Below are 21,427 nucleotides of genomic sequence, written 5' to 3' on the forward strand. Positions count from 1 at the left end.
CCAGTGAGGGAAAAAAGCCTTCGCTCTGTCTCAGTTTCTCTAGATGTCAAAAATTAAGGGAAAGGGTTTGGCTTTTAAGGAACCCTAGCAGACACGTAATCACTGTTGCTATTTGGTGTGTCCCGTAGAACGATTGCAGAGTCGATGAACTGAGCCAGGCAGGGGATTGCGTTGCTACCTTAGGCATGAAACTCGAGGTGTCCTGGCGTGGCTCCTAGGCTTCTAGAAGTTCCTACCGCCCTGCACCTGCAGGAGCTTCGTTCCCTCTTCTGTTGTATCCATTGCAAATGATGAAACTGCGTGTTTCTCCTTTATGTGAGCAAACACCAAGGAACAAAAATGTGATATTACACATGGAAAGCTCCTTGGAACAGCTGCTGTTCCACTTGACAGATGCTGTGTATGAGAATCTGGGTTTGTGTTAAACCTGTAACTTGCATTTTTTCCTCATTGATTGTCTGGAGGCACCATGCCACCGTGGAGGTGGCTGGCAGGTGACCATTCATGACATTGCTCATCTTGTGTGTGGTCTCACGTTTGAGTTGTCTTTTCTGTTGCCATTTCCTCTTAGGCAGAAGACTGCCCAAGGCAGAAGCTGTGTCCATTCAGCCCTTACCGAATGCTAGCCAGTGACCAGGCCATGTGCCCAGTGCTGGGGTACAGCCTTTTTAATGCATCCAGCTCTACTTGAGGGCCCGAGGTGTCCATTGTAGCTTAGGGTGTAGTGTGACGATGCAGTGCCAGCAGCATGCCCAAGGTCCAGGGTAGCAAGGAGGAGAGGGTGCCTCATTATTTCATGGCTTGAAGGGGCCGTGACTTTTGAACTGGGTTTAGGCTGTGGTGAACAGCAGAGCCGAGGCTAGACACGAGGCGCAGCCTGGCTGTTTGGGGGCTTGGAAGTGGTTTGCTATCTCGGAGTAGTGGGAAGGGAGGTGGCATGTGGTGCTCAGGCCCAGTCATGGGGACTTCTGTGCCGCGCCATAACGCCCTGGCTCCTGGCTCCATTCCACGCATCGGGCCCCTTAACTAGAGCTGGGTGCATCAGAAAAGCTGTGCCCCAGCCCCGGGCACGTAGCCTGGTCGCTGGCTAGCTCTCGGTAAGGTCTGAGTGGACATGTCTTATGCCTTCAGCTTCCTTACACCTCTACCCGTGCATCTCCGGCCCCAGGCCTTCCCCGAGCAATAGAGCAAACAGCGTTTGATTTGGATCAGCCGCAGATCTCTTTGAATATCTACCAAGGGGCCGAGTGGTGTTCTTAAACCCTATGTAAGACTTCCTCTTCCTGAGCCAGAAGGCTGACGTCCCCCTGGCATGTCCAGCCAGCTGGTGAGAAGGGTCTAGTCCACTTAAATAAACTGGATTAACTAACTAGTGAGAGGGAGAAAATGATGAAAAAGTAAAAATAAGCCAAAATATATTATGCATGTATCATTGTGAGCTTTGAAAGATAAAAGAAGCATTTGTTTCAGTTTGGTTAAGTTTCAACAGCTTAAGTCAGAATAGCAGTTCATTTGCCATTTGGTTTTCGTTATAATAAAATGCTTTGCTCTTTAAAGGCTGAGTGTGAATTTGAGTTGCTTAATGCTGAAGAACACGCAGCATAAATGGACTGTCTTGAAGTTGACTAATTTTAAGAGACTTTACTTTTAAAGTCAGTTTTTGCTTTTATTTTAGAGATGGAACAAGATTAGAAAAAGAAGTTAAAATGAATTCCTTATGTCACACCATACCAAAATAAATATAGAGAAAATAAAGACCTCAATGTAAGAATGGAAGCCATAAGAGTACGATACCAGGTCGACTTTTTAAGCACCCCATCAAGTGAGAAACATTACATGAGGAAGAAAAGGGGCAAATATGAGCAATTAGATTTGATTTAGAAAAAAAAAATGAATCTTGAATGACAAACTAAAGGAGCATCGTGGCTTCCCTTTAACTGCCGGGGGTCCGTTCCAAGACCCCTAGTGGATGCCGGGACTCGGGCTCCCGACCCTACACACAGTTCTCCCCTATGGGCACGTTTGTTGATCTCCTAGGATCAGGAGAGAGTAACAGCAGAAACTCCTCATGGAATAGCACACTTAGAGCAGTTACTGCAATAAGAGTTATGCGAACGTGGTCTTCCTCTTCCTCTCTGTTTCTCAGTATCTTCCTGTACCTGATATTTTCATACCATGGTTGACCTGATATTTCATATCGTGGGTACCTGAACTTTGAAGCAGCAGCCTACAGTATAACATGGCAGAATCTTAGCTGTGTCATATAAGGAGCTCTTAAAGGTCTTGACGACAGCTCAGTAGAAAAGGTGTCCAAGTGGGCACGGACCTGCGCTAAGTCTCCACTTCACTCATGATTAAGGACGCAGTGAATGAATGAGCGAGGCAGCCGGGGCCGGGCATGGGCAGGTGGGGCAGGGATTAGAGCCACGGTGCACAACAGACAGAATTTGTGGTTATAAAACGGGAAAATTCTATTAAAAGCCACATAAATCCTGCCTCCATAAAGACATTGGAAGTAAATAAATAAGAACAGGGAACTTGAGCGACAAAATAAAGCCCAGGGGCAGGAAGGCCCTTTCTCTCCTCCCCAGCTGAGGCCTGGCTGGTTCGCAGGAGCACTCAGCTGTGCCCTGCTGGTGGCTGGAGCCGCGCCGGGTGTCCTTCTGGTCTGGAGTCGCAGGCCGGTCACTTTGCGCTGCCTCCCTGAGAATTGAGCGCCTTCGAAAGGTCTTGGGAGTCAATAGCAGACGTCACTGACTATTTCACTGCGCCTGGTTCTTCTGTAACACCTTGTGTCGTCCTAACCACTAGGGTGGATATAGGAGGGGTTGATACCAGGCCACAGAAAAGTGTGCCACTTGGGCCCAAAGGCGTTTTGGGAGGGACGGAGGGTGGGTAGGCAGAGCCCAGCATGACCGAGCAGTGCCGAGGGAACTGGGTTTGCCAGAGGCCCTCGAGTTTATTGCTGTCAAAAGATAGACCTGCTGCAACAGCCCAAGAGCCCGGAAGCCTAGATGGGCGTTACGCCGTCTAGCTTAACAGGGCTGTTGGCCACGCGCCTGTAGATACTCAGGGAAAGAAGCTTTAAGAGGAGATTGCACCCCTCCCCCCCAAGGCTGCCTTTTAGCTCACGCAGAGCGGTTCCACAGCCCTTGCTGGCCTGAGCACGGCAGATGACGGGTCCTGGTGTGGAGCGTGGGTGACAGGGAGCACTGTGCTCTGGGACTCTGCCTGCTGCAGGCATCCCAGGGCAGGACTAGGGCGCCAGGGGCCTATTGGCCTCCTCCTCCCCCTGCAGGGCACTGTCTGTGGGGTGCACTCTCGAGCCCTTTCCTGGGTGACCACTGTGACTTTGTTGATCCTGGGGTGCTGTTGACAACTCTCTCTAACTTTGCAGATGCCAAAAAGCCCAAGTCGGATCACAGTGGAGACCAGCAGCCCCTGGGGCCGGAGGATCTCCTCAGGAGGTGAGTGTGAGTGCCTGCTGGTGCTGCCGCCACTGTGCTGATGGCCTGAGGGTGTGTCTCCCTCCTTTTTATGCTGCCTCAGAGCCCTAAGGTACCCGTGGTGCTGGTCTTAATTTAACCATGAGGAGGCCCAGAAGACAGGTGGGAGAGTTGATGGCTGATGTTCTTAAAAATTCACTTTCCAATGCTAGGGAGCACTAAGTAGATGAGTAGCTGGAGCATCTGTGCAGTGTGCAGGAGCGGCATGGCGCTAGGAAGAAGCGTGTGCATACTTCGCAGGAGCGCCAGGACCTGGGTGACTTCCCATCAGACACGCCACCACCGGAAGTGTTGGCCCCAGTGTCTGTACTGCGCCCCCTTAGTGTGGTTGAGTGGCTAATCCTTCCCGGGGACTGCAGGCTGCAGCTGAGCCTGTGGCTTAGTAGCGATGTGACCCTGGGAAGTCACTGCCCCTCTCTAGCCCTCTGGGAAAGGCACGCTGGAGTACCCCGCTCTCGGGGTATCGTCTCACGCAAGCACTGAGCGTAGAGCCTGCACGTGGTTGACTTCTTCAACATCCCTGAGGACATTGACCTCTGGACAGTCCAAGGAGCCCTTGAGTTAGCTCCTGGTGCTTCCGGCAGTGGGCCAGCCCCGCTGGTCTGTTCCACAGTCATGGATTAATTCCCAGGATTCCCCTTCCCTAACCCTAAGTGGCACCGTAAGAATAGCTGTCCCGAATCTTTTTCTTTGTGCTTTTGAACATTTAAAAAATGTTCAGGTATTATACTCATGAAAGGCTTAGAAAATTCATAAATGAAAAAATCAGTAGACTCTTCTCACAATAACCACCATTAGCATCTGGGAGTGTTTTTTTTTTCAGATGTCTTCTCTCCCTAGTTTAGGGTTACTTGTGCAAAGCTATGTAGAACTCTATCTTGCTATTTCACTTAGTCTTGTATTATTTTCTGCTTCGTGCACCTGCTTAATAAACATTTTATATTGCTAAATGTATTACTTATTACTGGGCTTCAATTTTCAGATTCAACCTGTAGCTGAGTCAAAGAATACACTTTCAAATGGCGATGCGATAAATCCTGGTTTCTTTGATATGGCCTTGTTTGCTGGACACTTGAGTTGCTTGCATTTTTTTACACTATAACAAATATTATCACTAAGAGCATCTTAGTACTAACAACTTTTTTCTCTCTTTAGGATTATTTGACAAGACCAGGAGTAGATCAAAGGGTAGAAACACATTCAGGATGAAAGTTAAATGTTCAAAACACAGGGCTGCTACTCACAACACCTTTCAAGCTCTCAAATGGAGGTTGGGGCACCGGGGTTCCACCCTGCTGACCCACTGGTAGGAGTGGTTGGCCTGGGATCCAGCTCCTGCCCTGACGGTCCTCCTTGGCCTGTGGCTGCCTGACTCCTTACTCGCGGTCTGAACAGGTCTCGTCCTATTATATGCTATCCTGGCAGAGAAAGTGTCCCTAGTCCCCCTCGCTCCGGGGGCTGTCACTGACGCCTGACTTCGAGGGCGCATAAGGAGCATGGGGTTTCTCAGCTAGGGTCGCCTGGCCTGCTGAAGTGAGCATGCAAACCTTCCCTGCACGGCCGTTCGCCACCCTCACGTCTGCATCTGTTTCTCCCGCCTCCCTCTGGCACAGGTATAAACAGGAGCAGGCCACATTCCAGGAAGAGCTGTTCCAGGTGGCAAGGAGGGAAAGAGAGGCAGCCAGGAAGCACTGGAGTGAGTCCCTGCAGAGCAGCGAGGGCTGCGCTGACCAGGAGAAGCTGAAGGCGGCCCAGCTGGTGAGTGCGGCTCTCCAGGAGCAGGGCGTGTGCCGGCAGCACTGGGAAGCAGACCTGGGTCCTGGACCCCTCTGTCCAGGGCCTCACCGTGGGGATGGGGCCGCCCCTCGGAAAGGGTCTTTCTCCAGACCGTGGCCTTCGAGCCTGGCTCTGTCCCTGACTGGCTTCGTTGCCTCGCTCCTGTGCTTAGTCTTTGCAGACCTCCGGCCTGTACACTGAGGGGCTGGTGGTCAATGCTCTGCTCCTTCCCTGAGTGTGCGGTGGTGGAACGTGTGCCGGGAGGGTGTGAAGGGAGAACTGGGGACTTGAGGCCATGTGGCAAACCAGACAGAGAGTCAGGCAGTTTGGGTGCGAATTCTAGGTCCTTACTTACCAGCTGGGTGCATCTCTGAACCTCTGGGATCTTGGTCAGGGATCCTGACGTTTGCACGTAGGGTTACCTGAGGGATGGGAGGAGTGGATACCTGTCCAGGGCTTAGCGTGTGTCTGGCAGATCCTGGGAGTGCTGTTGCTGCTGTTTCTGCATTTACCTGACGGAAGGCTATTACTTAGGATTCTTCCTGCGGTAGGAGAAGGCTTCAGAGCGCAAGGCCCCAGGTGCGCCACGGCTGACCGATCAGCAGCTCATGAGTGTCTCCAGGGACACTGGCTCTTCTCCTTATGCTGAGTTCCTCAGGGTGCCGTGCAGCCCCGCCTGGCTGTCCCCGCAGTTAAGCCACGGCTGTTCCTGCTCGGGTCTCATGCAGACAGGCAATGCCCGGCAGAAGAGCAGCTGTGTTGGCTCGGTCGTCAGGCACCTCGTTCCCAGGAGCTCCGAGTGGACATCCTTTTCCATCATGGGCCTCAAGTGCACAGGGCCCCATGGTTAGACCACTCCTTGGTAGAGGGGACAGGGAGGGCCTGCTGACTGGAGCAGGCTCTTTGCCAGCCACTTACATTGGGGAGGGCCAGGACTGACGCGAGGAAGGGCAGTCGGCAGCCCCTGAGCAGAGGCTTTGGGGCCGGGGGGTGGGGGGGCAGGCACCTTGCCTGGCCTTTGGTGGGTGGCCTGCGGCACGCCGTGCTCCACAGAAGGAAGGTGGAGACGATGGGAGGCTGCCGCTTTGGACGGTCCTCCTGGGAGCAGCGGCCTCTGCTCAGTGCCCAAAGTACGTGGTAGGCACATGAGAAATGCTGGCCAAACGAGGCCTCCGGGAAATACAGTGTCAGTGTGTGACGCTGGGGAAATTTTCAGTCCAGTCGGGGAGATCGACTTTAACCCAGAAAAGTGAAGAAGGTCCAGCCACGTACAGGGGCTGAAATGGAGGTGCAGGCTGTACCTCGGGAATGTGGGGCGTTGGTGTGGGCAGAGAATTCTGCATGGCCTTGCGTGATGTGTGGTGTCCTGGCCGAGGGGACAGCTGGGCCGAGACAGGCGGGTGGCCAGGAAGAGATGGGGCGTAGGGAGCGAAGTGAGTGGTATGGAGCCAGGTTGTGTCCGCAGGCTGTGGACACTGCGCGGCGTTAACCCACAAGACAGCCTCAGGCAGCCTTTCCAGAAGCTGGTAGGGCAGGGCGCGACGTGATGCGACTTGTGCGTTTAGAAGTCTGCGGCCGGCTGGTGTCGGCTCGGCTGATGCAGGGAGTAGTGAGGCCGGGGGTGCGGCTTTAGAGGTTTCACAGTGAGTTTCTGAGGGGTAGGCAGGTTTCACCTCCTCAGCCCCATTCCAGAGGAGAACCTCTGCCTCCAGGTGTGTGGGCTTGTTAATGAAAGTAAAGGAAGGATTTCTTTTTTTTAAGATTTACTTATTTATGCATACAAGCACTGGGGTACAGGCCAGAGATGTGGAGGCAAGAGGATTCACCAGAGACAGAGTGGGGAGCAGAATAGGCAGATCCACTGAAATCCACTGCTGAGGGGAGCCCCTGGGGGTGACAGGAGAGGTCTGCCGTCCCAAGTGGGTCAGCTCCCTGGCCCGGGATGGAACTTGTGCTGCAGTGATCACACAGGCTAGTGCTGCGCTCCACCCCCCTTGTGCCACCAGGCGGCCCAAGAAGGTATATTCCTCCCTGATTATTTTCCTCCCAACTTCTAGTGCATAGTGGGGTAGGTGATGTCCTTCATTTTGACTACATCTGGGGCATTCCCGCTTTGTGAGCATTGAACAACCAACTATGCAGTTGCAGCCTCTGCTTCCTTTCGGGAACTTACCCGTTTCCAACCGTGTGGTGGAGGGGGACCGCCATCCAGCGCCTGGCTCCCTCTGCCGAAACCCCGTCTCCTCTCCCTGCCTGTGACCACAGCAGCCCGGCTCGGCGAAACCCCTCCCTGGGGACGTTCCGTGTGCCCTGAGAGAGGAGGCCGTGCTGAGGCGTCTTCTGCTCTCGGCCCTCCAGGTGCGCCTGGTCTGCTGGCCCCCTGCTGTCTGAGGTTTGACCGTCTGCTGGTGCCGCCTCGTCAGCCGGCTGTCGTTGGTTTCTCCTGCTTGGTGCTGTCACAGATGGGAAGCAACACAGGAGCCTGGTTTGGGGGGGTGTACCCCCAGTTCGGTATGCTACATGAATGGAAAAGGGAAGCTGGTGCCAGGTGCTGTTCTGAAGTCACTCGTGGCAGGAGGCACAGAGCCGCGGCCGCCACTTTCCGCTAGGGTTGGGTGGTTACCACGTGCTTGCAGTGGAGATGATTTCAGACCTGTTTTGGATTTAAAATAAGGGGAGGACCACAGGAAGAAGGACGGGAGCGTGCAGAATTTCCCTTCCGCATCTGTCTCCCACAGTGAGAGGACTGGGGGTCTGCTGTTGCCCCAGGACTGGAGGTCTGGGTTGCCCGCTTCTCCCCGTGCCTCCTCTTGCGGGGAGCTGGCCCCTCCCCCGCGCGGTCGCCTGGTCGGGGCCTCGGCGCAGCCTGCTGAGTGCCGTGTGACATTTAATGTGCCCCCTGCCCTCGCTCTCTGTCTTTTGCGATGTCACCACATTGATCTTTCTTAATTCCCCTTCTGCATGAGGGGATGATTCAGCTCATCACTGGGAAAAGTTCATAAAACTAATGACAAGGAAAGGTAATAATTTCTATAACCCACTTCTGACGACAGAGGTGTTAACCGTTTGCATCTAGGACAGCAGCACTGAACCTCTTCTAGTGTATGGGTGCTGCTCCCTGGCACCTGCAGCCTGCAGAGCCCCAGTTTTAATCGGGTTGAAAGCCCTGGTGTTCCTTGAGACTACTGAGGTGCACTTCCCCACTGAATGGGGGGGAGGGAGTCTGGAGTCAAACATTTTGGAGAGAAATAGGAAGAAGAGAGATTTCTTGGGCTGAGTCTTCTGAGGGACCTTTCAAAGCCCAGTGGATGGAGTCATAAAGGTCTGGCAGAAGCTTTGCTTTAGGGGAGAACGGCAGCTGTGACCTTGCCTTTGGATGGCCGACATCGTTAGGTAGACGGGGGGGGCAGTGTACCTGGTAGAAGGTGGAAACTATTATTTCTTTTTGTTTGGTGAGCAATTCTTTCATTTCTCTCTCCCTCACACACACACAGAATATGCCTATTGTATGTCTCACACTGGGTTACTTTCTTGAGAAATGGAAATAAATGAGGGCCAGCTCCTGTCCTTGAGAAGGTCTGTGTATTAGAGAGCTGAGTCTCTCAGAAGTGACCGTGCTGCTGGGCCAGGGGCCAGGAGGTACCCAGGGAGGGCCGAGGTAGCAGCAGCCCCCTCTCTGCTTGGGTGAACGGTCTCTCAGAGGAGATGGCGTATGAGCTGGAGCTTGAGGAAGGGCCAGGAGCTTGCCAGGTGGAGAAGAGTGAGCAAGGGGAGGGGCAGGCGCTGTGGGAACAAAGACCCAGTGGTGGGAGAGGACAGGTCACTGGCTGGGGCCCCGGGCGGGGGGGGGGGGGGTGGGTGCTGGCGCGTGTGCCCGGGAGTGGCTCTCGGTGTGCCTGTGGGGTGAAATTCTGGAAGTCTGATGCGAGAGATTCGGGAGCAGGTTTCTGACTCTACCAGGGAGAGCCAGCCACAAGGAGAGAGCCTCTTACAGTGTCGAGCAGGTATAAAAGTGGGGGCCAGGTGACTGGTCAGAGGGCAGGAGAGGCGCTCGCCTTCCCGGGGCTCCTGTCCCGCCTCAGGACACGAGAGTGTTCTCTTCACGGCTCAGGCTTGCAGAGAGTTTTGATCTGTTTTTGCGCCCTTTTCACTGTTTCAGCTGTCTAAGAAGCTGTGACCTTATGAACTCTGTAGTCATGATTTTAAGAAAATGTCAGGTTCATAAGGTTTTTGAATTGCACTTTTCTGAAGTCACAAGAGGCAAGATTTGTTTTGGCTTGACTGGAGGTGTAATCTGTCTCCCTGGTTCTTTGTAAGGCTCGTTCCTTCAGATCACAGATTCCTGATGTGGGAACTGTGGCTGATTGTCATGGAGTGCTGGGCCTTTGGGTGCTGTGTCACAGAGGGCCCAGCAAATTCCAGATGGCGATGGAGGGGCAGGTCTGGAGTGGAGGGCGGTGTGGTGCGGCATCTCCTGCTCTGGAGCCTTCGGTACCGCGGCCCTTGAGGCCCTGCTGCAGTGATGGCAGATCGGAACAGGCCCCCAGCAGCCTTCTCTAGGAAGATGATCTGCGCCCAGCCCCAGCTGTGTGTGGAGGGGAGGGTGTAGCCAATTCTTTGACACGCTGGCTGGATGTTCTGCAGTTCCACTCATTACTGACACCATCTATCTGGAGGCAGTATCAGACACCCCAGTTGTGGGGTCAGAGTGGGGTGCAAGACCACCTTCCCCACTTTCAGACTCCGGTCGTAAGCCCACGTTCTCACTAGTGCTTTGACTGACTGTAATTGGAGGCTGCAAAGACACCCTCTGTAGGTTCAGTTAATTCGCTAGAGCAACGCACAGAACTCAGAGAGCCATTTGCTTTAGACAAAACAGTTTATTATAAAAGGACGTAACTAGAAACGGCCGCGCGGAAGAGATGCAGAGAGCAAGGCGGCAGGGGGTGGGCACAGAGGCCTCCACTCTCGGTGTGTCCACCAGTTTGGCATCTCTCCACACCTGTTCCTTGGGGGCTCTTTGGAGACTTCATTGCACAGATATGATGGACTGACTGGGTCGGTGACCGTTGATGGTTGAACTTAATCTCCAGCTCTCTCCTCCAGTTGGTGAGAGGTGGGGCCAGAAGTGCCAGTCCTTTAACCATGGGATTGCTTCCACACCTCTAGCTCCCTTCTTGGGGTGGTCCAAAGTCAGCTCATTAACACAAGAGCCACACCTCTCTCTTAGGTAATTCAAGGATTTCAGGAGCTCTGTGTCAGGAGCCAGTTGAAGACCCAATATGTTTATAAATGGGTAGGAACTCAAGGTCTGACCTTTTCAAACAATAAAACAGAACAGAGAAAGCCTGCTGGTGTCAACTAGAAAGACATGTGTGTAACTCTCGCTGACTGGGACTTCGGGTTTGATAGGGCGCGCCCGGGGGCAGGAGGTGAAGTGTCCTCACTCCTGGTGAGGGTGGGGGTGTTCACCCTAGAAACTCCGTGGCCTTGTGCTTATGCTTCTTCAATTTCAGTGACAGAAGTCTTGAATTTCCAGAGATGGCAGGTAAACAGCTTAATTTGGTAATGTGGGTGTGATCACAGCATTCAAAACTCCTTTATGTCATTCACTAAATCTCAAAGGGGTTTTCTTTAGATTAAATCAAGATTTATCGCACTTTCTCTGAAAGTGTTTTCTGTTTGCAGCCCACATGTGGTCTCTGGCACATATTCTTCATATTGTATTGACAACGCTAAAAAATGTAAGAGCCATGCTTAGCTCAGAGGTGGTAGCAAAAGAGTCTGGAGTTTGGGTTTGACTAGTGGGCTATAGTTTGCTGACCCCCAAATAATACAGTTCCTGAGATTTTAACTTTTTTATTAAGAGATAGTTGACATATGCCATATTAATTTAAGATGTACAGCTCAATGATTTGGAATTAGTTTATGTTGTGAAATAATTGCCACATGAATTCCTCATTACTATCCACAGTCATACATTTTTTTTTCTTGTGCGGTGAAGACTTTTAAGCTCTAGTCTTAGCAACTTTCGGACCTATGATAGATTATTCTTGGTAACAGCCACCATACTGCACATGAGAGGTTTGTGTTTTAAGTCTCTGAGCACCCAGATGCCTCGAGAAGCTGGGGTTTGTGAGCACTGCTGGTGGTCCTGGCTCCTTGGTGGCTGTGATTCCTTTTGAGAAGTCTCACAGCCTCAGTGTTCTGAGCCATAAGTGGATGTTTTTGGGAGACAGCTTGGTGGGAAGAAGCACAAACTCTTTAACTCCCGATCTTTATACACATGGTGTTTTTATTTTGTTGCTGAAGTTCCCCATCTGGTTGCACAGGTTGTCCACTATGTGAATCCTTTTAGCATATTTATCCTTCTATGCTATTTCTCTCTGGTAATTCCCACATCTGGGTCATCTCTGGGTTTGGTTCAGTTGATTGTTTTCTCTCTTGGCAGGTCACATTTGCTTGCAGCTCTGTGTGTCTTGTAACTATTGATTAATGTTAGACATTACGTGCAGACCAGCAGTAGACACTGAGGCAATAGCTATGAGAATCTTCTTCCCGAACCACATTGTTTAAGACTTGGGGGTGTGCAGAAGAGCAGAGCACGACGCCCTCCACACACACTCCCGGGGCACCAGAGCCTGTAGCCTGAGAGGCAGGTAGGAGATGCAGAGAAGCCCTATGCCACTCCAGGCCTGACACGGAAATGGCCTTTCCTGGAGGGGGCTGAGTGAATTGGTCTGTAGTCGAGCCAGATGTGGGCTGTGTTGTTGCTGTGTGTGTGATTGGCAGGGGGCACCAACTCCTCAGGGCTTAGGACCCAGCACCTCAGCTTGTTCTGTGCTGCCTGCTTTCCCAGTCACTCTTTGGTAGGCCCTGCGTGTCTGTTCCAGGGCGCTTCCGGGTCGCCCTTCTCCAGCTGCCCACGTTAGCGCACAGTGCTTGGGGTTGGGCCTGGAGTGGTGTGGGGCTTCTCTGCACCTCCTACCTGCCTCTCAGGCCTCAGACCTGGGGCTCTGGTGCCTCAGGAGTGTGTGTGGAGGGCATCGTGTGCTGTTCTTCTGCACACCCCCAAGGCTTTTAAACAATGTAGTTCAAGATTCTCATAACCAATACTGCATTTGTGTCACTCTTCCCTTATTGTTAAGACTTTATAGCATCCTTTAGGCCCCAAGGAAAATGAAAGCACAAAGTAACATGACCGATCTGGCTCCCTCTGGGAATGTCCAGGCCTGTGTGGTTGCAGCCTGTAAGGCCAGTCCTTTCAAGGGCAGACAGGGCCTCCACAAGCCCCACAGGGCTTCTTGGCCCTCCTGCTGCCTGGACCCTGAGGGAGGTGGCATGTTCCCACTGGTGATGTGGCTCCCCAAGGGCCTCGGGACAGGGCCTGCGCCATCGGAAACATGGCCAGGTGACTGATGGCCCCAACCTGGATGCAGCTTTGGTCCACGTGGATGACTTTGTCACACTTCTTGGTCTCAAAGGCAAGCATGTGCTCTGCTCTTTCTGAGACAGGAGAGAGAATCAGCTGTTTGCTGATACCACAACTGGCAGCATGGCATTTGGGGGCCCAGATTGGTGAGAGCTGGACAGCAATGACCATGGATGTGGCGTGCCGAGCCTCACCCACTAACTCCTAATTCTGACTGGCTCCTTGCACCAGTGGCCCATGCGACCCTGGTGGCATCCAGAGGAGCAGAAAGAGACTGTCTCAAGGGCACATCGGACTCGCTTGCCAGGCTGAGCGGGGGAGGGCTGCTGCCCAGCTAGATTTAGGTCAGGCCCCTGGACATGCTCCCGCAGGCCCCACGGGCTTTGCATCTCCCCTAAGAAGCCTGCTGGGTCCTTGTTTCTGTCCACTTCTCTTGGGTCCTTGTGATGGTGTCTGTGGTTTCCCCTCAGCTGTCCCAGGCATTTTCAACACCAGGGCATGGTGGTGACCTCTGGCGAGGATGGGTCGGAGAGGGGCTGTGAGTGGGGTGGGGGGAGAGGTGCCACAGGGGCCGGGCGTCCCCTCGACCAGGTCCCGGATGGTGCCAGTGAGCAAGGAGAAGGTCTCTTGCTGGTTGGATCCAGCGGGCGGGGAAAAACCTGGGAATGACTTGACTTAAAGAAAGCTGTTGCTCCGTGGACTTCTCAGATGGAAACCCAGGGATGTTCGAGCCTGAGGGTTCCAGAAGGGCCCTGCCGTGGGAAGGAAAATCCCGACGTGTTGGTGTAGTGCACGCCACACACCTAGGGCTCCTCCGTTTCAGGCGTTGGCATTCCGAGCGGGTTCCGCAGCCTGGGCTGATGAAGGCTTTGTGAGCCGCCTCCCTTCTGCCTCAGATCTGCAGATGCCTTTAGTTTTCCCTCCCCGGCTCTGGGGCGGCGCTCAGGTGACCTCTGCTGTGTGCTGACAGAAGCTGGAAATCCTCATTAGCTGCTAACTTTGTTAGGCAAATGGCTGATTGCGGTTCCATTCCTGGTGTCATTGCTTCTAATTAGCAGATCGCATGTCTACGAAAATGTCTGTTAGCACCAGGGATGAGCTAGAGAGGCTGACAGCTGGGGCTGGGATCTGGCGAGGGCTGTGAAGGAGGCCTTTTCTCTTAAGCCTCTGGGGGCACTCGGCTGCCGACCTCAGCCAGGCTCCCTGGCCCCTGTGCGCCTGGTGGGGCCCGAGGGGTCCGAGCTGCAGCCTGCTTGGAAAAACCCGGTAGGGGTGGGGTGGCCGCAGGCATCTGACAGAGGCCTCGAGGCCACAGGTGGTACCTCACTGCCCTGCTTTGTTTCTCCTGGGAAGCCTGGGGCCTGACTGGAAGTTAGGGACATTTGCGCGGTGAGTGGCCAAAGTCGTAGGGAATCTGACTTCAGTGTGGGGATGTCCTCACGGCAGCTCTCCCTGCGGCCTCAGAGACAACTCTCTCATCCATGTGCTGTTTGGGCCTGTTCTGCACCCTTTCCGCCCTCTCCTGGAGCATCTGCCCCGACCCATGCTGTCCATGCCTGTGGATCAAGGGGGTGCCTCCCCCCAAACTTTTTCTGTCCTGCTTGAGTGCCATTGGGCTGGTGCCTGCCTACGTCTCCACATGCCTCCAGGAGACCAGCAGGCCTGGCCATGGTATATGTGTGTGTGTGTGTGGGGGGGGTGGTGATGGGGGGTCAGGGCTTATTTTAAGTCATTTATGTAGTTTATTCACGTAGTCTCTGGGGAGCCACTATTCTGCTTTTTCCCTTTTGGTGAAAAAATGTTTTAGAGTTGTCAGTTAAACAGATTGTTTGCCCTCTTGGGTAGACGCCATTTCTGGCTACTGGCAAAAGTAAAGAGCCATGAAGGGGTGATTTGAACACCAGTGGAACAGGAGAGGAGCCTCCGATATGCCCCCTTACTCCTGTGGCACTCAGTGGCCTAAGCCAGATAGCCTCGTCCCGTGTCAGGCCCTCAGCTGCGTGTTCTCGGGTCAGCATGGGCAGTCAGGAGCCGCTTGGCTGCAGGCAGGTCCAGGTGCAGTGGCTCACACAGTGGGGTGCGTTCCTGTCAGCAGCAAGAGGTGGGGGCAGACAGCCCCAGTGTACAGCAGCTGGCTGTGTCAGGAGGATCCAGGTTCCTGTGTTTTCGATCTGCCACCCTGTGTTTTTCCTCATGGCTGCAGGACAGCTCATTGCCGCCAGACATCACGTCAGTTTTCCAGTTATGGAGGAGGAAGGACCGAAAGCCTTTCCCCAGCGGAGCTTTGTTATTTTACATGAAGGCACACGTTTCCCAGGGACTCTCATTAGCAGAACTGTGTCGCGGCACCATCTCTGGCTGAGAGGAGGGTCAGGGAGTCAGTTTAGATGGGCTCCTTGACTGACCTCCAGCTGAAGCCCCCACACTAGTCCCCCACTCGATGACAGGTTATTTAAGAAGAAGGTGCTAGATGCTGTCAGGTCACGAGCAGCACCTGCATGGCAGCTTGGGAAGGAGTCAGCCTCAGGCCCGGGCTGAAGTTTACCCAGGCCGGCTCTGCCCTGGGACACATCCCTGAGCCTCTGCCAGCTCAGACTCCTCCCGTACCGAGCAGGTGTTCGATGCTCCCCAGAGGTGAGCAGGACACGCCACGCTGTCTGCACAGAGCCGGGCGGTGGCCTCTCGGTTCTTTGTGTTGCACCGAGCTCCTCGCCCGCGCCTGCTAACAGAAGCCTGCCGTGAGTCCGCTGGGTGGAGGCCGCGGAGGGCTGGGGTCCTCCCTGGGCGAGGCCCCAGACCTTCCAAATGGCACGAGCATTCTCTCCTGACTCCTGATTTGAGCCTGTGCTTCTGGTGCCTGCGCCTTCTGGATGTGTGTGTGTGTTCCTCACTGCCGACAGGTTCTGTGAGCCCCCATTCTTCATGGGCAGGAGCACCCCACACTCTTAGCGCATCTTCTCCCTCCTTGTCCAGTCCTGGCAGGATGTGCTGGGGGATTCTGGGATTCTGGGGTGGTCGGTGGGCAGCTAGGGGAAGGCAGAGCCCCGGGAAGTGCACAGGCCGAGCAGCGTAGTGCTGACACCCCTGGACTGAGTCTCCACCTGGGTCCTGGCCCCCCACTGCCCATCCTCCTGCATTTGCATGGACTCTGCCCTCGCTCGCCCCCTTCCCCACACACAGCCCTTTGTGGCTTTTTTCTCTTTGGGTGTAGCCCTCAGTTTTCCACATGGCCCCAGCAGCCTGGCCTGGCCTCAGTGGCCCCCACCCCTTTTCTCAGCACCTGCATCCCTGTTGACCACATGGATGCACGCAGGGCAGGATCAGCTGGAGAGCCTCTGCTCTCGGGGCTCCCAAGTGTCAGACAATGTCGAACATGGGGCCCATTCTCTAGTTGACTGGTCGGACATGATGTCGGCACCTTATCTTCACGCTGACACACACTGGACATTAATAGAAATACACCGGCAGGGCACACGTGTGGAATTTCAAGCAGCCGCGCGGGCTGGTGCTCTCGACAGCCTATTGTGTGCTTAACCTCTTCCGGAGAGGTTTTTGATGAGAAATGAGTAAGACTGTTAGCGCCAGGCGGCCGGGCCTGTGGCAGGCTTTCTTCCTTCCTCTTCCCTTTCCCCCTCTGATGCTCGGCAGAGCTTCCTTAATCTGCGCTCCAGCGGGGAGGGCCCTGCCGCCTGAGCATTTCGTGTTTAATCCACTGCTGCCCGAGCAGGCTGTGTGTGCTGGCCGGACTGGCCGGCCCCGGGGGCCATGGGGCTGTAGGGGGCCCTGGGAACCGCGGGGACCTCCGTCTTGGTTGTTTGACCCTGACTTTCTCACCCTGGTCTCTGCCCAAGGGCATGTCACTTAGTGACTGCCGAGGGGCCACTGGACCACCGGCTTCTCTTTGAGATGTTCTAAGCTTTTGGAGGTGCTTTCTCCCTCCCACCCCCCCACTGGCCCTCAGCTCATCTCGTTGTCCTTCCTCAAGAGCTGCTGGTGATGCCTTAGGTTTCTGATGGAGTCTAAAACCCTGGAGAAGAGCGACTCACTGAGAAGATCTGGGTCTTATGGGGTGTGGGGGGTCGGGTCTGGTCACTGTGGGTGGCCTGTGGGCACTGGAAGAGACCTGTGTCTCCTGATGACCCTGTGAGATCACTTCATGCTCCTCAGTTTCCCCAGCTGGTGGGCGCGGGTCATAGTGCGCACAGCTCAGGCTTGGGGGCGCACACAGGCGGTCCCTCGACAGAAATCGTCCGAAGCATTTCCTTCTTGAGGCCCAGTGCTGAACAGCTGTCCCTGCGGCCAGTCTCTGCACGGTGTCCCTCCCCTGTAGTTCAGGTGCATGTCGGAACCTGCCTTCTAAACTCTCCCCGTCCCCTCTCCACGCACCCATTCACCCCTTCCCTCCGGGCTAGGCGCTGGGGACTCGCATGTCCCCTGACTGCTGATCGCAGCCTTCCTCGCCCTGCCCTCCACCCTCCTCTGCACCCACTTTGCCAGGTGTCAGTCGTGGCTGAACCCCGCCACCCTGGGTCTCTGCTCCTGGCCTGAGCTCCTGCTGGCCACCGCAGCAGGAGGGGGCTCTGTGTCCACGCTGCTCTGGGGGAGTAGCAGTTGGGGCTGAGACTGAGCTGCTGTGGGAAAGAGACCCCCCGGGAAGCTTCCACTTCCCTTCAGGTGACATCTTGAGGTGGGTGGGCAGTCCTGGGCTGCTGGGGCTCTGTTGGACGGCCCATGGAGGTTGCTCCGATTCTTGCGATGCCAGGCCCATGGATGGGGGCGGGGCCATGTGGGGGCCACCTACTGGTCACTTTAAGGCCTGTGCCCACACCGTTTGTTGCCAGGAAGCAGTCACTTGGCCACACCCGATAGAGGTTTCCTGGGCAACGTAGCATGACTGGGCACCCCCGAAACACCGAGCGGAGAGGGTGTTGGGAAGTCTGCCCCTCTTGCCCATTGCCTCTGTTTCCCCTCAAGTCCCCTGATATGCCTTTGGCCTGACGGTGTTCAGGGTTTCCAATTCCCAGGTGCCGCCGGCTGTCCCTTCCTCCTGACACCCTCAGGTAACTGGAACCGAGAAGGCCCAAACATCCCTTCCTCCTGACACCCTCAGGTAACTGGAACCGAGAAGGCCCAAACATCCCTTCCTCCTGACGCCCTCAGGTAACTGGAACGAGAAGGCCCAAACAGAAGCTGTCTTCTCGCAAACCTGGGCTTCCCTCATTCTGCATTGACTGTTGTGGTAACTACTTCCCCCCAGCGCTTAGAAGTGGAGGGCCCTGGAGGAGGCACAGCGCTCTCTCCCTGCAGACCTCAGGGGAGGTGTTTCCGTGGAGCAAGTGCAGAGTTGCATTGTCTGTGGCTTTTTCTGCTTGGTGATCGGCTGGCCCTCCAGGCAGCTGGCTTTCGAGGCTTCTGCCGAGACCTCAGACACGTGTCTCTGTTGTTTTGAAGATGATCCGGCAGGATGCTGAATGTGGCGAGGCGCACAGCTCTAACCTGGCCATCTGTCCACAGTTGGGGCCTGGCCAGACCTCGCAGAGGGACGGTGTTTTCCTGCAGGACACAGAGACGTCCTCAAGGACTGGGGACTCCCTCCCTAAAGTTGGCGATAGGTAGAACGAGGAAGGCTAAGGTCAAGTCCAAGGAGCCTGACCATGGGTGGCAGCTTGCCGGAGGGGCTGGATCTGGTTGATCTTGGCTGCCCCAGGAATGAGAGGACCTGGGCGAACGCCCCAGCTTGCTCCCAGCCCTCCCTTGCCGAGCAGACCCACCCAGCTTTAATGCTAATTCCCTTTGCAATGAGCCTGAACTTCCCGCATCCCAGTTAAAGCCAGCCCATTAGCGCTGCCCCATCTGTCACCATAAACGGAAAGTTCTGCTAACAGGTGGGCCGGCAGTTCTCCCATGCTAATGAGGAGGCCATGGAATTCCCCGGGGAGGGACTGGCGGTGCTGGCTCAGAACCAGCCTTTGCCCTCTTCTGTGGGAAGACACAGCTGACCACAGACGGTTGGTGCTCGGTGCTGACCCCAGCACAACCCTCTTGACCTCCAGAGGCTCTGGGAAGGGTGGGAGAAAGCCACTGGGTGGGGGCCTTCTCGTCTTTCTTGCCCACTGTTTTTCCCTGGAGTCACCGCCAGAACCAGAGAAAGGGAATGTGTGTTTTTATCTTTCTTCTGTCCGGCCTGTCGGGGCCTCTAGGGGGCTGGTTTTTCCCTCCTGGATCTGATTACACTTCTCTGAACACAGTTGCTTTTTCTTCCGGAGAGCACTGTGCTTGCTTTGCCCTGACTTGATTCCTGTCTCTGCTCCCCTGGAGGAGCAGTCCTTTGCTGGCCCCCCGGCCAGGACAGACCTGGGTTTTGGTGTTTGAGAATGGAGAGGCTTCTGCTTTTGGTCTTTGTCCAGCAGCGGGAATTGGAGGCAGTGGCTTAGCGCCGATGCAGGAGTTGGGCTGCTCGTCGGCTGTGCTTTCTGAGGTCACTTCATTTCTCTGTGGTGCTTGCTGTTTCGGGCGGGGGTGGCGGTGTGCCTGGCACCTAGGCAGTCCGAGGACATCTTGAGACAGCATGGATGAAGCTCTGGGGCAGGACTCTGTCACTCATAGGTGAAGGGCTGCAGGAGCCCCCTGCATCTGTCCTGCCCTCTGTGCCCGCCAGCCGAAGTCAGGGGTGCCTCCGATGCCCCCCTGAGACGCGCCCAGCTGATGGCCGGGTGGGCTTTCCCTCCTGCGCCCTTCTCGCCAGGTGGTGCTGGCTCAGTCCTGCTCCCAGCCTGCGCTGTTGCAGCTCACTGGGGCAGGTGCTGCTGGCTTGGGCTGAGGGAGGGTGGGGACGAAGCTGGACTGCAAGGAGTGCAGGGCTGATTCTCCCTGGTTCTCATTCTGCCCCCAGCCTCGCTCCCTGGGGTGCCCTGGTGTCCACTGTCTGCACCTTGTGAATGAAGGCTGAGGCGCCTTTGTCCTGGAGCGGCTTCCGGGCCAGTGTGCCGGCCACTGGGTGGCAGTGTTGGGCCACTTGTTGGCGTGTGCTGGGAGCTGGCCTGGGGCAGGCTGGGGAGGGCGGCCCCCCTTCCCTAGACTTGCTCCCCTAGAGGGCCTGGACCTCCAGGAGGCTCCAGAGCCCCGTTATCCTGAGTCTGATGGCTGAAGTCCCCTCACCTTTAATCGGGAGACCTAGGTTTTGCCTTTGCCAGTCCCCAGAGGCTCTCTTTGTTGTGGCTGCCCTGGGACACATCACCAGATGGACACTGCCCAGTGGGGACACATCCTGCCTGCCCTGCTTTGGCGGGGCTCCCTGGGGACGCCTCCCTTCTTCTCCTGTGGTATTCCGCTCCTCATCCAGAAAGTCACTGGTGACTTGGCCTGGGTCCAGAGAAATGGAGAGGAGGAGCAGTTGGGAGTGGACAGGAGGGGAGCCCTCGGTCTCATGACCAACGGGGGCGGGGCGGGGCGTCCCCCCCGCTCCTCCTCCGCCGGGCAGCTTGTTCCCAGGCCTGGCAGTCACATTTCCCTACCTTGCCAAATACTGAGGTTAAGGCCAAATTAAGAGCTGAGTCTGTGGCCTTCTTCCCCGCTGGCAGATGGGAGGAGTGATAGGAGGATCCCTTCCACCCGGTGCTTCTCGCGGGAGCTGGTGGCACCCTCACGTGCCTTCTCCTTGGCTCCCTTTTGCAAAACAAGCAGATTCTGACTTTTCTGTGGGCGGACGGACTGCCTTGGTTTTGGCAGCCGAGGAGATTTTTCAAGCCCCAGAGAAGGGCCATGGAGAAATCAGCTAACATGGTGATGACTTGAACTTCCCATGGTGAATAGCTGTTGCATTTAAGGCATCTCAAGTCGGCATCGGAACGCAGACTTTCCTGCTCATTTCTGCCAAGGAGCCAAGGGCCAGGCAGCTGGGGCCTTGCTGTCCTTTTGCCCTCCTGGGGGCTGAGGAGGAGGGTGTGAAGAACTGGCGGCCTGGTGCAAATCATCCCCCTGACATTCAGTGAGCGTGCAGCAGCCCGCCCGCCCGCCTCGGAGCCGGCTCACCCAGCATTGGCCCGTGACACGGGGTGGGGGGTCGGGGGGTGGAGCCTGGCGCAGACACCCCGCGGGGCCTCCTGGCCCTGGAAGCAGCTCTAGGAGAGATTGCAGGATAGTCCCAGCCTTATCTGGGGCCATGGGCATTTCCCCCCACTCCCCCATAGAGATCAGCACGCTGCTCTTGCCTCTCTTTCCGCCTTCGTCTCCCCCCCACCGCTCTTTCTGGCATGTAGGCACACTGCCCGGACCCTTCCTGGGCGGCTCTTCACAGCAGTGGGCGTAGAGAGCGACCTCAGGCCTCGTTGTTTGTGCGCTGCAGGCTCTGGCGGGCGCCCCGGCATGAGTTTCTGGGTGACGGTGGGTGGTAGGCGCTGTGGGACACTCGCCAAGCCCCCCTGGAAGTTGTTGCCACCTGAGGGGTCCGCAGCAGACAGGTCCTGGGGAAGCTCACTGGGAAGTGCTTTCCCTAAGGGTCTGGGGAGGCGAGAGCTCACTGGTCTGCAGTCTTTGCTGGGAAAACATTGCTTTGAAGGTAGTGTACCAATTCCAGGTGGAGTGAGTGTGTGTGTGTGGGGGGGGTGTTAGAATTATTCATGTGCTTCTTTAAAGTATTCTCAGCAGCACGAATCCCTGTGGCCTCGGTCTTTAATCTGGGTTTCCAGGTAGATAAAGCAAGTAACCTATTCCA

The 21,427-nt window shown here is 55.5% G+C and overlaps 1 protein-coding gene across 1 annotated transcript in view; it reads left to right on the forward strand.

Moving 5' to 3' along the window:
* Nucleotides 1-21,427, forward strand: part of CHCHD6 (coiled-coil-helix-coiled-coil-helix domain containing 6) — a 200,881-nt gene that overhangs the window by 18,244 nt on the left and 161,210 nt on the right. The window contains exons 3-4 of the mRNA XM_012732221.1: nt 3,398-3,467; nt 5,120-5,264. Coding sequence (XP_012587675.1) covers nt 3,398-3,467; nt 5,120-5,264 — 215 coding nt within the window. The remainder of the gene's footprint in view (nt 1-3,397; nt 3,468-5,119; nt 5,265-21,427) is intronic.

This window comes from Condylura cristata, unplaced genomic scaffold, assembly GCF_000260355.1.
Source record: "Condylura cristata isolate star-nosed mole 26May11 unplaced genomic scaffold, ConCri1.0 scaffold00033, whole genome shotgun sequence".
In the NCBI taxonomy this organism is placed as follows: Eukaryota; Metazoa; Chordata; class Mammalia; order Eulipotyphla; family Talpidae; genus Condylura; species Condylura cristata.